Here is a 16623-nt window from a genome sequence, read left to right as displayed (position 1 = left end):
AGCACCAAGTAGCACTAAGTTGTTTTCTGATATTAGTGGTGTTTAGTATTCCATTCTGTTGTCTAATACATTATTTCCTTTCTTGAAAAGATGAGCAATGGTATGGGATTCTCTTATTGGTTTGTAGTTTGACTGTTGAGCTCCGAGTTTGACCACCCCAAAACTGCTTCCCTGAGGTCTTAATGTCATTCGATCAGCACCGAAAGAGGCATACATTCAGACTCCTTGGAACTCAGTATTCTTAGTTCACTATTTGATTATTCTCTCCCCTGTGCTATTATTCCACAGCAAATGTACTTCAGGTTTGCCTTCTTTACTCTAGGTTGTTGCCTGAGATTAAGCTCCATTGGTTATTTCAGGTAACTGTAAGTCGTGCCCCTGCCATGCAGTTTCCTCATCAATAATTTTATTGCAAATGTTACAGTGAAAATTTCAATGATGCCATAAAAGATGTCGTGACAAATGTAATATATGGGGTAATTAGCAGTGCCTGGTGTGGGCACGTGTTAGTTACCTTGGGGCACAACTTATAGTTACCTGCAATAACTCTAACTGCTGAATTTCTATGGTTTTGTAGGTTTGAAATGTGAACCTAACTATAATATCCCTGTTACCTTTGTTTTTATTAAGTGACTTTCTATGTTTTTTATTAACATTAAGTAATTTAAATTACTTTACGTTATTGCAACCACCACCGCGCAGCGTTTGACTGTGCTTTGCAACCCCCTATAACCACCCAAACCCGCACAACGCACAGCCTTTGGCCATGCGTGGCAGGGGTTGGCCACAGGGACTGGCCTGTGGCCACGCCCTGCAGCCTGCACACTATAACCACCAAACCCCATGCCACTCATAAAGTGCTTCTTAATCTGGTTGAGATGCGATCATATTCTTGTTCTTGTGGCGGGAGCCACAGCTCCCGCCAAGCTAAAGCAAACCACTGTCTTACGAGGGTGGGCACTTCGGGATATAAGCAGAACCCTGTGGGGTGGCTGTCCCAGGGACATTAATGACTCCTGGAGTGGGGCCATGCAGCCCCCTCCTCCTTTCTTTTGCACAGGCCTGCCATGGGGAGGTGGTGGTCTCCAGGGCTGTGTATGGCTGTGATTTACACCAAATCACACAAAGCACACTTTCTGAACCAAAAACTAGCTTTCTGCCAAATTTGGTGGAATTCCATCCAGCGATTTGGGCTGTAGTTGAAAATCACTATGGGAAAATGCATGGGGAAAATGCGTTTTGGGACCACCACCCTTTTTTTTTCCTTTGCCCGACAAATCACAAGAAAACCCACTTTTCCTATGGAAAGCAGGCCCTAACTATACCCACTGGCCACCGCCAGTAAAGGTGTAAATTCATATATATATAATAGTACTGTGGTGCCAGCTCCAATATATAGAATAGAAAACACAGCTTTACCAGCATTTTTTGAAGAATTAAACATTTTTTTAAAAAAGTTGTAAGACCACATTGCAGCAGTGAAATAGTGAAAAATGCAAGGGAAGATTGTCAGGTTATAGAGTGAAACAGCTAAAAAAAAAAAGGTCACTGTCTTTAAGAACCAACAGTTTCTCTGTCCCAGCACGCACTGTACCTGAAGTTTACCTCGCATCCTCAGTTCTTTTTCAGAGAGGATACCTACAATACAAACAAACGGGTAACATTTTCCTTTCCCCACATAGGATAACACTGATCGTAAGGGTCTCAAGCTATAGAAAATGTATACCTTAAATGCTATATAATTATTTATCAACATACCTCAGCTCCAGCAGGTGCTAGTACCTTCTGGACTTGTATGTTTATCCAAATTGTAAACGCCCCATCTTAACTACCTGTGAACCACAGCCCTTTTCTTTTGTATACAATATATTTAGTTTACTATGCCATTTACAGTGTCATTGTGTGTCTGAATATTAAACCAGCTGCTATCTATTAGAGTAAGCCTTGACAGCTTAACTTTGTGTTAATTTCACCCAGGTATCCTCACCCAAAGGAGAGAAACAAAGTGCAGATATGCTGCAGTCACAAACTGGTTTTGTATGGAATGATGTAGATTCTCCCTTCTCACCAAGCTCTCTAGAATTTTTAGTTGCACGGGCCCAGAACAAAGGACATGCAGACTGTATGTCCACTGAAAGAATAAAGACGACCTATATGAGAATACAACACAATTTCTACCTCAAGAAGAGTAAGTTCAAGATGCTCATGTTGGCTCAGGTCTTGTCTGCCCTTAACCGAGAAGACTGGTTGGTAGCGTTGGACTTACAGGATGCATATTTTCACATACCCATCCTTCCTGCCTACAGGCATTACCTGTGGTTCATGGGAGGACAAAAGCACTATCAGTTCACCGTGCTCCCATTTGGTCTTACCAGTGCCCCTCGGGTGTTCATCAAGGTGATGGTCGCCGCTCATCTTTACAGGTTAGGGGTTTCAGTCTTCCCTTACCTTGTTGACAGGCTGTTGAAGGTGGATTCGCCCCAGGCTGTTGTCTCCTATCTTCAGACTAGGTCGAATCTCCTCCATTCACTGGGGTTCACTATAAACATGCTGAAGTGATACCTGACTCTCTCTCTCAGATGCTCCCTTTCATCGTAGCTGTTCTGGACACAGTGCAGTTTCAGGCTTATCCCCTCAAGCTGAGAGTCCAGGATATTCAGGTTATGATACTGATGTTTCGGCCTCTATCCTGGGTTTCAGTGAGTGATTCTGAGGCTGCTGTGCCTCATGGCCTCCGGCATCCTGCTGGTAAATCATGCCAGATGGCATATGCAGGCTCTGCAGTGAGACTTGAAGTTCCAGGGAGGACAGCATCAGGGAAATCTCTCTGAGATGGTCCACATCTCCGAGGGAACTGCAAGAGACCTGCAGTGATGGATTATGAACTGCAATTAGGTCAAAGGCAGACTTCTCTCCCTTCCCCAACCTGACAGTGGTGACAGATGCGTCACTTCTGGGATCGGGCGGCCATCCAGGAGAGGTGGAGATCAGAGGACTCTGCTCTCCGGCAGAATCCGGACTCCACATTAGTCTGCCGGAGCTCTGTGTGATCCGACTAGCATTGAAATAATTTTTCCCTCTGTCAAGGGGAAGTTAGTGCATGTGTTCACAGACAACACCACCGCCATGTGGTACTGCAGCAAGCAGGGCAGAGTCATGGACCCATTGTCAAGAGGCCTTGCGTCTCTTGACATGGCTGAAACAGCAGGGATTAACCCTGATGGTTCAACACTTGGCAGGTTCTCAGAACGCCAGGGGAAATTAACTCACTTGTCTATGCCTAGCTGATCACAAGTGGTGCCTCCATTTGGAGATGATGCAAGGACTCTTTCAGCAGTGGGAAAAGCCTTGGTTAGAACTGTCTGCCTCCAAAGAAAACGTGCAATGTCAGCCGTATTGTGTGTGGGCGTTTCCAAGGCGGCAATTGCTCTGTGACGTTTTTCGTCGCCAGTGGAGTTCAGGCCTGTTGTACTCCTTTCCACCCATACCGCTCCTGTCCACAGTTCTCAAGAAGATCTGGAACGACCGGACCCAAGTAATCGTTGTGGTTGTATCCCGAGCTCAGGCCTGTTGTACTCCTTTCCACCCATACCGCTCCTGTCCACAGTTCTCAAGAAGATCTGGAACGACCGGACCCAAGTAATCGTTGTGGCTGTATCCAGAGCTCCTGAAGATGAGCATTGATCCTCTGATCAGGCTGCCCCTTCAGAGGATCTTCTGTCGCAGCAGCAGGGGAGGTTCTCCTCCCGAACCTGTCAACTCTGAGCCTCTATGCGTGGAGGTTGAGCAGCAACAGTCGACAGGCTTCAAACTTCCGAAGTCTGTAATGGTATTTTGGTTCTTACATTTCTAATGTGTTCTTTGCTTGAGCTCCATTCTTAACTGAACCCTCAGGCTGCTCACTATTAAAACCTTTCTCTTGGCCATAACATCTGCCCAGAGGGTGAGTGAACTGCAGGCCTTGTCATCCAAGTCTTCATATCTCCGTGTTTCCTTGTCAAATCGTACTTCGTACCCGTGCCTCTTTTCTCCCAAGGGTGGTCACCCCGTTTCATTTGGGACAAGCTGTCACCCTGTCCAACTTCCTTGCTCCCATGCATCCCTCTAAAGAAGAGGAGCGACTCCACCGGCTGGACATAAAAAGAGCATTGTCGTTCTACCTTAACTGCACAAAATAATTCCGGGTGGACGACCAACTCTTTGTCTGTTATGTGGGAGCAAAGAAAGGTCGGGCAGTACAGATACGAACCATTCCGCACTGTGTCGTTCTCTGTATAAAAATCTGCTACGCACTGGCCAAGAAGCAGCCTCCTGAGGGCCCATTCCACCAGGACTAAAACTGCGACCACGGTGTTAGCACGCAGTATTCCAGTCCTGGATATTTTTCAGCAACGTGGGCATCCCTGCACACGTTTGAGAAAAGCTACTTCCTAGAGTGTTGGTTTCGCAGAGACAGGCATTTTGCCCAGTAGTCCTGCAGGGCTTGTGCAGAAGAATTGTCCCAGCCCACCCCCAAGAGGATATGGCTTGAATATCTATTCGTAGGTAAGGAATCAGCTAGAAGTGTCTATCAGATTAACAAGTTACTTACCTTCGGTAATGCATTGCCTGGTAGAGCCTAGACCTAGCTGTAGATTCCTTGCATCACCCCATGCCTCCCCGCTCTGCAGACTTGTTTGCTAGGACCAGGTTGATCCGTTTCAGGGCCTTAGATTGGAGACACAATTGTCAGTTCATTTCATGGCCCTACGCTCCTGGCATGGAAAGTCGTGAAAAAAGTAACCTGGGTGGTGCCTATAAAGGTGACCGTAAGCGCTGTATCCAGCACCAACGGTGCAGACCCGAGTGGCCCCCAGGGGTATTGTTCAAGCAAAAGTTTCTGGATCTAGTCTGATGCCTGGGGAACTTCAAAAGTAAGGAATCTGAAGCTAGAAATAGTCTTGACCAGATTATGCATTACCGAAGATAAGTAACTTGTTCACCAGGAAGGATTCTAAACTTTTCAAAGGACATTCAATTACATTCATGGCAACACCGTTTCCATAAGTGTTCTGTCTTTGCTTGTCTTATGCTGCAGGCATGTTAGTTCATTGCTCCTTTAACTTCTCTCTGACCCAGTGCATTGGAGTGACTAGGTAGAGTAGTAAGTCTTCACTCTTGTCAGGCCCCTAAGTTTGGTTTTGTAAGTGAAGTTCAGTCTCAAGCTGTTCTATATCCACGGTGCTAACTACTGTTTCTGAGGCCACACTCAGGCAGTACTGGGTTGGCAGAAATTGTCCTTCTCATAAATTTGTTCGATTTTAATATTTTAAAGAATCATTTTTCAGTTGTGTATATCTGCTGAGATTTCTGTTCTCCACTGCATTATGCTCCGGGTTTCTCAACTCCATTCATATGATGGATATAAAATAAGTAAGTCTGAGTTTTCCTTAAAGATCCGTATTTCATTATTATGCTATTTTTCACCAGATTCTCCTGAATGGCTTTATTCTGTTGGCCCATGACCCCTTCGCAAGCACTCCTCAAAGTATTATGGAATTAAAAATGTGAATCAGTCTTCCATCCTAATGAGAGAAAGCATTAACATTCATTTGTAGAGAGAGGGAACTCTTTCCATCTCAGTATCATCAAAAATCTGAGAGCTGGATTTGTGTTTAAAAGGATAAAGAAAAATCATAAGTTGTATAAAAAGAACATGAAACCCTTTTTTCTCTGAGACTCATCTTTCTTCTCTCCCTTTTTAGCTCCTTGCTGTTGTCTTCGACACATTTAATGGGATTGAGAAGAAGAAGTTCAAATCTCTTTTGCTGCACAAGCGCACAGCTATCCAGCATGCCTTTCGCCTACTCGTCAGCAGACAGGTAATGTTGCAAACATCAGTGTCTCTCGGATCTTGTACATACATATGCATATCATCAAACAGCTAACATTTAATCAATTTATATCTGCCTGTTCCCATTTACTACCAGTGGGGTAGACCGGGGACACAACACCCTCCATTCTTAAAAGGGGAAACCCTGTACCACATATCTTCTCTAGGCCAGTTCTTCAAATTTGAGTGGTTCTGTGTAAAGTAGAAATAACTTGTTTTAAAGGAAGATTTAATGATCATCCATCCTCATGTGATCACCTGTGTGTTCCATTCCAAAATTCTCCTTCCGCCTTTCTGAAGAAGATAGAAGCTGTTCCACAAGAAATTCTAAAGTGTGACAGAACACAAACAAAGTAGTTCTTGGAGCTGCCTTGGCACGTGGCTGTTCAGCCTGCACCTCATTCACCCCCTACTTTCTGGGCCTGGCGTTAGCCAAGACCTTTTGATTTGAATAAAATTATTTATGTTATATATTTTCTTTTAGGGGTTTTCATTCAACCCTCTTCATCCTTTAGTCTGTTTTCGCATTGTTTACTGTTGTCTTATACCTACTACAGCATATACATCGGGCAGTGGGAGAGCCAACTTCAGCCATTGACTAACTTCAATGTGACAACATTCCGCCAATCCACAAGGAGCACATCCATGCACAAAGTAGTTTCTTTAAGTGTCAGGGACTAGTCTGGCAATGTGTGATTTTTGGCTTTCTGCCAATCCCTTTTGAAAGAGTTATCCTTTATGTGCTGCCCAAGAGAAGCAGTGTAGCTACCTAGTCGATCAAGTATGAGACTCTTGAAGGCAATAGATATAAGGGAGGGACAATGAATCGCTACATTCTGTTTGTTTATGGAAATTGCCTCGTCAATGCGAGAGGATGCTGATCTTGTAAGTCGTGTTGCATCTGGGCCAGACAGGATTGAGTCCTCAGTGTATGTGTAGGAGTAGTGTGGTTGTTACCCCTTTTACCTGAAAATCATTTGGTGAGGATTTTATATGTTCAGCAGTGGTGCCAAAGGCCCCCTTGTTTTGTTCTGTTAGTCACACATCGTCTCCCTCATTGTTTCCAGCTTTGACTCTTGCACTCAAGTAAAGGTTTTTGCCTGTCCAAAGTACAGTATGATACATCCCTGCTAGTCGAGTCGATAGTACTGTTGAAAACCAGATTACGCCCTTTTGGGCGGGAGCGCTCAACTCAGGCCTGTTCAGGCCTATCACGCCTAAGCCTGATGGACCGGACTCCATTCTGATTCTGTCCTCGATGCTACGTGAAATTTCCATACACAGACCAACACGTGGTATGTAATCTGTGTCTCTCTCCCGATCACCGAGAATAAGACTGTGAAGCCTGTCTGTCGTTCCGATCCCAGAAAACACTGTGTGACCGGAGAGCCAGAAGACTGGAAATGGCGTCGAAGACTACAGAACACCATTGAGGAAGAACAGGCCCAGATGTCAGTTTCCATTCAGGACACCGACTCTGAAGAAGACTTGGAGGAGTATAGCCAACTCATCACTGCGGGTCAGCATGCGAGTAAGACTGCCCCCAGGCCCACTCCTAAAAAACCATCAAAGGCCTTGGGTGCACCACTGCCAGAGAGAGTTCGACCCGAAAGAAAATAATTGGCGACTGATCTTTGGGTTCAGTGCGAAAAAGGCCACACCAACTTAGATACCGGAGACGAGCAAATCTACCAAAAGCTCCACATCCGAACTGAGCCGGCGTCCACACCCTTAGGAGTTGAAACCTTGACATCCTGCCTTGGAACCGAAACAAAAGGCTGCATTTTCGGGACCGAAAAAATTGCAAACTTCAGAGCTGAAAAAGTTGTCATACACAAAAGAACAAGGACTTTCGAGTCGATTAAAGCAGAGCTCAAAGACATTTGATGAACTGTCCTCTAAAACACCAAAAACATCAGAATATATTTCTGAGGACCCTGACATTCAACCTATTCTTGAAATCATGGATGAAAGACAGTCAAGGATTCATATCCTTAAAGAGACTGGGAGGATCATTGCTGCACTTCCTCCACAAACATAAAGAAAGTTGGCTTTTCAGGAACATCTCGATACTGCTCCATCACCAGCAAAGATTTTTAAAAGGAAGGAGAAGCCATTACCCTTGCAAACTTCTCCGCCACATTCACCACAACTTCCTTTTTCACCACCACCTGTTAGCCCGCCACCATTGCCTTCACCAACTCACTCACACACACTTATTCCCATGGTGATACAATTGATCCTTGTGATCTGTATGATCCAGGTGCCATACCAACTAATGACCCAGACCTATAGCTTTCAAAACCTTCGCCACCAGAGGATACAACTGCATACACACAGGTTATCTCTAGGGCAGCTGCGTACCATGGGATACTTATGCATAGTGAGCCTTCAGAAGAGGATTTCCTTTTTAATACGCTATCCTCCACGCACTCACATTACCAGTGCCTACCAATGCTGCCTGGCATGATCAATCATGCAGACGAAATATTTAAGGAACCTGTTAAGGCTAGGATTTTAACACCACACATAGATAAAAAAAATATAAGCCTGCACCTACAGATCCAGCTTACATTACACATCCGGTACCTCCAGACTCTTAGATTGTCATTGCTGCCAGTAAAAGGGTCAATAGTCAATCATCAGGGGATGCCCCTCCCCCAGACAAAGAAAGCAGGAAGTTTGATGCTGCTGGCAAGAGGGTAGCTACACAGGCAGCTAACCAATGGCGCATTGCCAATTCACAAGCCTTGCTAGCAAGGTATGATAGAGCACACTGGGACGAGATGCAGGAATTATTACAACACCTGCCAAAAGAACATCAAATGGGGGGCTCAAAAAATTGTTGAAGAAAGTCAGGCAATAAGTAACAACCAGATAAGGTCTGCTCTCGATGCTGCAGATACAGCAGCTAGGAGCGTAAACACTGCTATAACCAAACACAGATATGCATGGTTACGTTCTTCTGGATTCAAACCAGAAATACAACAGGCAGGACCAAACAGGTGTTTCTTGTCAAAAGGCATATTTAGTACTGAGGTTGACATCACAATCGAGGAACTCAGGAAAGATTCAGGAACTGCTAAAGCAATAGGAGCCCTATACACAACACCTTACAGGGCTCCTTTTGTAAGCAGCAATTTAGAGGTGGATTCAAGCCCCAGTCTACAGACTTCTACCTCCCAACCTAAACAAGGCCAACAACAACAATACCAGAGAGGGGGATTTAGAGGCTCTTATAGAGGCCAACACTTCAGAGCCAGAGGCAAATTCCAGGCCTCAAAAAGTGTCACTACTCCATCAAAACAATGACTTCATAAGCACACCACAACCCCACACATCTTCTGTGGGGGGCAGACTGCAGCAATTCCACACCCAATGGCAAAATATCACCACAGACCAATGGGTACTTTCAATTATCCGCAATGGTTATTTTCTAGAATTGATTTCTACCCCTCCAAACATTCCTCTCTGTTATCACAGGCTGTCCCCAGGACACAACGTTCTGTTACAACAAGAAGTACAATCGCTACTACTAAAAGAGCCAATAGAATTAGTTCCAAAATCTCAACATAGAACAGGGGTATACTCACTATACTTCCTCATTCCCAAAAAGGATGGCACACTCAGACCCGGTTTAGATCTCAGGCCACTAAATCTATATATCCTGTCACAACCCTTTCAAATGGTAACTCTGCAGGACATCATTCCCCTACTACAAAAGCAAGATTACATGACTGCTTTAGATCTCAAAGATGCGTATTTTCATATCCCCATACATCCAGCTCACCAAAAATACCTAAGGTTTGTCATAGCGGGAAACCACTACCAATTCAAAGTTCTGCCATTCGGCATAACAACAGCTCCAAGAGTATTCGCAAAATGTCTAGCGGTAGTAGCTGCTTACCTAAGAAGACAACACATACATATTTTTCCTGATCTAGATGATTGGCTAATAAAATCAAGCAATATTACACAATGTCAAGCAGCACACTCAATACATAATGGAAACCCTACACACTTTAGGGTTATCTATCAATTAACAAAATATCTCATCTACAGCCAGCACAGGTGCAACCTTACCTATGTGCTATTCTCAATGCACAAAAAGCCTTAGCCTGTCCAAATACATAAAAGATACAAGCTTTCCAAAGCCTCATACCACAAATGCAGCCAAATCAACAATACACCGTAAGGTTTATCATGAAAATATTGGGAATACTGGCATCCTACATAGCAATAGTACTGCATGCAAGATTAAATATGAGAACACTACAACAGTACCTCTCACAACAATGGTCTCAAGCACAGGGCCAATTGCAAGATCTAGTGTTAGACCGCCAAACGCACAAATCCCTTCAATGGTTAAATCACAGCAATTTTATGAAGGGGCGGTCATTTCAGGACCCTGTGCCTCAGACCACAATAACAACAGTTGCATCAATGACAGGTTGGAGAGCTCATCTCAACAACCTCACCATACAGGGGGAATGGGATTCAAAACAGTTAACTTACCCCATAAACCATTTAGTATTTTGTGTTGTGTTCCTTGCCATAAAAGCATTTCAACCCCTTCTCAAACACAACATTGTCTTGATAAAAACAGTCAGTATGACAACCATGTATTATCTGAAGAAATAAGGGGCAACACATTCATCTCTACTGTCCCTTCTAGCTCAAACAATTTGGAAATGGGCAATTCACAATCACATTTACTTAGTAGCAGGCTACATCCCAGGAATACACAATCAGCTAGCGGACCAGCTAAGCAGGACACACCAACAGATACACGAATGGGAGATTCAGTTTCACGTACTTCAACAGTACTTTCAAAAGTGGGGGACACCAGCAATAGACCTATTCGCAACAAGCAAAAACACAAAATGCCAAAACTGCGCATCCAGAAACCCACACCCTCAGTCCAAGGGCAATGCTCTATGGATCAAGTGGTCAGGGATATTTGCTTATGCTTTTCTCCCACTAATTCCATTTCTAGTCAACAAACTGTGTCAAACTTCTCTCACCATGATACTCATAGCCCCCACTTGGGCATGACAACATTGGTACACAACACTCCTAGATCTGTCAGTAGTACCTCACTGCAAACTTCCAAACAGACCGGATTTGTCAACACAAACCAAAGGTCAAATCAGGCATCCCAATCCCAGTGCTCTCAACTTAGCGATTTGGCTCCTGAAGTCATACAATTTGGATACTTGCAACTTCCATTAGAATGTATGGAAGTTCTCAAACAAGCATGCAAACCTACAACTAGACAATGCTATGCTAACAAGTGGAAACGTTTTGTTTATTACTGTCAATCTACAAATATTGACCGCCTTACAGCATCAATACAAGATATTGTATGCTACCTACTTCATTTGCAAAAGGCAAATTTAGCTTTCTCGTCTATTAAAATTCATCTGACTGCCATATCAGCATACTTGCAAACTATACAACATACCTCTCTCTTTAGAGTTCCAGTTATTATAGCCTTCATGGAAGGACTAAAACATATTATTCCACTGAGAACCCCACCAGTTCCTGCTTGGAATCTAAATATTATACTCACAAGACTAATGGGTCCACCATTTGAACCCATGCATTCGTGTGAGATTCAATTTCTAACTTGGAAAGTTGCTTTCTTAGTAGTAATTGTTTCATTAAGAAGAGTCTGTGAAGTACAGGCATTCACTCTTGAGGAACCCTTTCTCCAAGTACACAAGCATCAAGTTGCACTTAGAACTAATCCAACATTTTTGCCAAAGGTTGTATCACCTTTTCACATTAACCAAACAGTGGAATTGCCAGTCTTCTTCCCACGGCCAGATTCAACTGCTGAAAGAGCCCTTCAAACTCATGACTTTAAAAGAGCTCTAATGTATTACGTGGATAGAACAAAAGAGTTTAGAAAAACTAAATAGATTTTCGTTGCCTTTCAACAACCACATAAAGGTAATCCTATCTCTAAACAAGGATTAGCTGGATGGATTGTTAAATGTATTCAAACATGTTACATTAAGGCAAAACAACAACTTTTGATGACACCTAAAGCTCATTCCACTGAGAAAAAAGGTGCTTCTATGGCATTTTTAGGAAACATACCAATGGCAGACATATGCAAAGCTGCCACATGGTCTACACCACATACATTTACTAAGCATTACTGTGTGGAAGTATTTTCAAAACAACAGGCCAATGTTGGTCAAGCTGTCCTAAGAACATTATTTCAAACAACTCCAACTCCTAAAGGCTAGCCACCGCTATTTTTTGGGAGGACTAACTGCTTTGTAGTCTATGCAAAGCATGTGTATCTGCAGCTACACATGCCATTGAACAGGAAATGTCACTTACCCAGTGTACATTTGTTCGTGGCATGTAGTGCTGCAGGTTCACATGCACCCTCCCTCCTCCCTGGAAGCCTGTAGTCCTTCAAGTTTAACATTTGGGCATATGTATATACATTTACATTTGCATGGACATCTCTTTATATTATTATACTCTATCGCTCCTTCCTTCACCCTTTGCGGGAAAACAGTCTAACTATGGAGTCGATGCCCATGCACACTGTAACCGAGAGGAGGAGTCACTCGATCCCGTGACTCCGAAAAGACTTCTTCGAAGAAAAACAACTTGTAACACTCCAAGCCCAACAATATATATATATATATATATATATATATATATATATATATATATATATATATATATATATATATATATATATATATATATATAAAAGTATTTTTCCCTTCATATGTCTTTGGGGTCGTTTGACGACTCTTCACAAAAATTCCCAAAAAAGTGTTCCCGAGAATCTTGTCATGCATGGGAAGTTTCAGAGTGATCTGTCAAGCAGGGGCCGAGAAATAGGGTAGGGTGGGTCAAAAAAGTTGCATTCCCCATGTTAATTAACTTAGGGATTTTGAACACGACTACAGCTCAAACTGCTGAATGGAATTACACCGAATTTGGCTGAAAGGTAGCTTTTGGTCCAGAAAGAAACCTTTTTCTTGTTTGGTGTAAATTTGTTCAGTAGTTTTTGAGGCCGTAAAAGAAATATAGATATCTAGAGGCTTGAAGAATTTGCGAATAATTCACAAATATTTGTGCAAATAGAAGTGCTGCAATTGGCTGGCCACAACTTGCACAGAAAGTTGCGGACACCATTTTAATGTGCCAGGACACAGTCCCCAGGGCTGATAAACAAAATTAAAAGTAGCATAATGGGTCAGAGTGGAAGTACCTTGACCCCAGGGTGTGATATAGGGGTGCTTGAGGGTCAGATTATGGGTTTAAAATTATTTATTTTCACCATGCCTGATATTTGCAAATTATTTGAGAGTATTCAAGAATATTCATGAATAATTCACGAATATCGCGCAAGGTAAAAAATGTTTTTTTTATTTTTATAAAACATTCACAGACTCATTCATACACTAATTAATTCACTCATACATGCACCCAGAAACGTATGCGCCCACTCACACACCCACTCAGACCCTCTCATAGACTCACACACCCACTTTCAGACCCACTCAGACACTCGGGCACCCACTCACAAATCCACTGACAGAGACAGGCTGTATGCCAACCCCCGCTGCACCACAGGTTTGGGTGGTTAGAAGAGCTTGGCTGCAGGCACTGCAGCCAACCCCCGCCACGCATGGCCTTAGGTGGTTGGATTAACATATAGTAATTAAAATTACTTTACCTTAAAAAAAAAAAATAGAAATTCACTGAAAAAAAACAAAGGTTCTGAATTTTGCTCATACAAAAAAATAGAAATTCATCAGGTATATACTTAGTTATTTAAAGTGACTATAACTCGCGCCTTCACCATGCACAGCTAATTACTCCACATATTATATAATTGATGACACCTTCTATGGCATCTTTGATATGGTTACTGCAACATTCGCAATAACTCTAACTGTAAATTCAGAACGTAAGTAAAACGTCCCTGTAACCTTTGGTTGTTTCAGTGAGACGATGGCATGTGTAGCTGCAGATACACATGCTGTGCACATCCCGCCATCTGGTGTTGGGCTCGGAGTGTTACAAGTTGTTTTTCTTCAAAGAAGTCTTTTTTCGAGTCACGAGACCGAGGGACTCCTCCCATTTCGACTCCATTGCGCATGGGCGTCGACTCCATCTTAGATTGTTTTTTTTCCGCCATCGGGTTCGGACGTGTTCCTTTTCGCTCCGTGTTTCGGGTCGGAAAGTTAGTTAGAATCTCGGAAAAATCGTCGGTATGGTTTGCGTTCGGTATCGGGTTAGTTACAACAGATCAACACCGAATTAAGAAGAGCTCCGGTGGCCCTTCGGGGTTTTCTTCCATCCCCGTCGGGGCCTGGTCGGCCCGGCCACGTGTCTCTTCAAGGCTGATGGAACGGACCCCATTCCGCTTCTGTCCAAAAGGCCATAACAAGTATCCATATACAGATCAACATCTGGTCTGTAACTTGTGTTTGTCACCAGAACACAAGGAGGATACTTGTGAGGCCTGTCGAGCGTTTCGGTCTAGGAAGACACTCAGGGACCGAAGAGCAAGAAGACTGCAAATGGCGTCGCCGCCGACAGGACAAGAGCGTTTCGAGGAGGAGGAAGAAACATTCTCCACCCAGGAGTCGGACTCTGAGGAGATCGATCCAGAGGAAACGCCGAAAACCGTGAGTAAGACGTCGAAAGCAAGAACTCACGAGAAAAGCGCTAAAGCCCAGGGGACGCCACCGCCAACAGGCCATGGCTTAACCCGAAAAGTAGGTGACCGTTCATCGGCACCGAAAAAGGGCGAGCTGGTGTCGAAGTCATCCGACTCCGGTCGAGATACCGGCACACAGCAATCTCGGGCCCGAGATAGTGGCTCAGAGAAGATTTGGCACCGAGACAGCGGCACCGAAACTGGTCGGCACCGAGAGAGCACGACGCCGAAAGTAAAAAAGGTTTCGTCTGAGCCGAAAAAAGCAGCCGAAAAGGTTTCGGTACCGAAATATCCAGCCTCGGAACCGAAAACAAGTTCCTACACTGAGGAACAAGGACTGTCCACACAAATGAAGACACATAGATTTGGACAGGAATTACAGGCAATAGAGCCAGATCACACACAAAGACGGCTCTTTATTCAAAAAGATACAGGGAAGATCAGCACTCTTCCTCCAGTCAAAATGAAACGCAAGCTTGCCTTCCAAGACAAAGACAAACAGCCACACGCAAAGGTGGCTAAACAAGTAACACCGCCACCATCCCCACATCACTCTCCGCAACCATCACCGGTAGCCACTCCACCAATGATGCAATCCCCAACTCATACAGGAATGAGTCAAGATGACCCTGACGCATGGGACCTTTATGACGCACCAGTGTCAGATAATAGTCCAGAATGCTATCCAACTAAACCATCGCCACCAGAGGATAGTACAGGCTACGCACAGGTGGTGTCAAGAGCAGCTGCATTTCATAATGTCAGCCTTCATTCAGAGCCAATTGAAGACGACTTTCTTTTTAATACACTGTCGTCCACACACAGCCAATATCAGAGTCTTCCTATGCTACCCGGAATGCTAAAACACTCCAAACAAGTGTTTGGGGAGCCTGTTAAAGGGAGAGCCATTACTCCAAGAGTAGATAAAAATTATAAACCGCCACCAACAGACAACAGTGTACATTACACAACAGCTAACACCAGACTCTGTTGTAGCGCGCAAAAGAGCCAACTCTCATACTTAAGGAGATGCACCAGCTCCAGATAAAGAAAGTCGAAAATTCGATGCTGCAGGCAAAAGGGTGGCGGCACAGGCAGCAAACCAGTGACGTATCGCAAATTCACAAGCTTTGCTAGCCAGATATGATAGGGCCCATTGGGATGAGATACAACACCTTATTGAACTTCTACCCAAGGAATTCCAAAAAAGAGCGCAGCAAGTAGTAGAAGAAGGACAGGGTATCTCCAATAATCAGATACGGTCAGCAATGGATGCTGCAGACACAGCTGCTAGAACTGTCAACACAGCAGTAACAATAAGGAGACATGCATGGCTTCGTACATCAGGATTTAAACCAGAGATACAGCAAGCTGTGCTGAATATACCATTCAACGGACAGCAGTTGTTTGGGCCGCAGGTGGACACTGCGATCGAAAAACTTAAGAAAGACACTGACACGGCCAAAGCCATGGGCGCACTCTACTCCCCACAGAGCAGAGGCACATTTCGAAAAACACAATTTCGAGGGGGATTTCGAGGGCAAACCACAACCTCACAAACAAAGCCCACTTACCAGAGCCAGTATCAGCGGGGAGGTTTTCGGGGACAATATAGAGGGGGACAATTTCAAAGGAATAGAGGAAAGTTCCAAAGTCCCAAAAACTCCTCCAAACAAGCAGTGACTTCAAGGTCACAAATCCCCAACACATAACACCTGTGGGGGGGAGACTAACCAAGTTTTACAAACATTGGGAGGAAATAACAACAGACACTTGGGTCTTAGCAAATATCCAGCATGGTTATTGCATAGAATTTCTCAAATTCCCTCCAAACATCCCACCGAAAACACACAATATGTCAAAACAACATATAGATCTTCTAGGACTAGAAGTTCAGGCATTGCTACCAAAAGAAGCAATAGAGTTAGTACCAAAACAACAAATAAACACAGGAGTTTACTCCCTGTACTTTCTGATACCCAAAAAAGACAAGAGTCTGAGACCTATACTAGATCTCAGAACATTAAATACCTACATCAAATCAGAT

The 16623-nt window shown here is 43.9% G+C and overlaps 1 protein-coding gene across 1 annotated transcript in view; it reads left to right on the top strand.

Moving 5' to 3' along the window:
• The window catches only part of TPCN1 (two pore segment channel 1), a 297893-nt gene that overhangs the window by 143974 nt on the left and 137296 nt on the right, over positions 1-16623 (top strand). Inside the window, exon 11 of the mRNA XM_069214538.1 lies at positions 5745-5861. Within this exon, the coding sequence (XP_069070639.1) occupies positions 5745-5861 (117 nt within the window). The remainder of the gene's footprint in view (positions 1-5744; positions 5862-16623) is intronic.

Source organism: Pleurodeles waltl, chromosome 11 (genome assembly GCF_031143425.1).
Source record: "Pleurodeles waltl isolate 20211129_DDA chromosome 11, aPleWal1.hap1.20221129, whole genome shotgun sequence".
NCBI classification, from domain to species: Eukaryota; Metazoa; Chordata; class Amphibia; order Caudata; family Salamandridae; genus Pleurodeles; species Pleurodeles waltl.
Note: the sequence above shows the minus strand (reverse complement) of the source record. Positions and strands in the feature narration are given on the sequence as shown.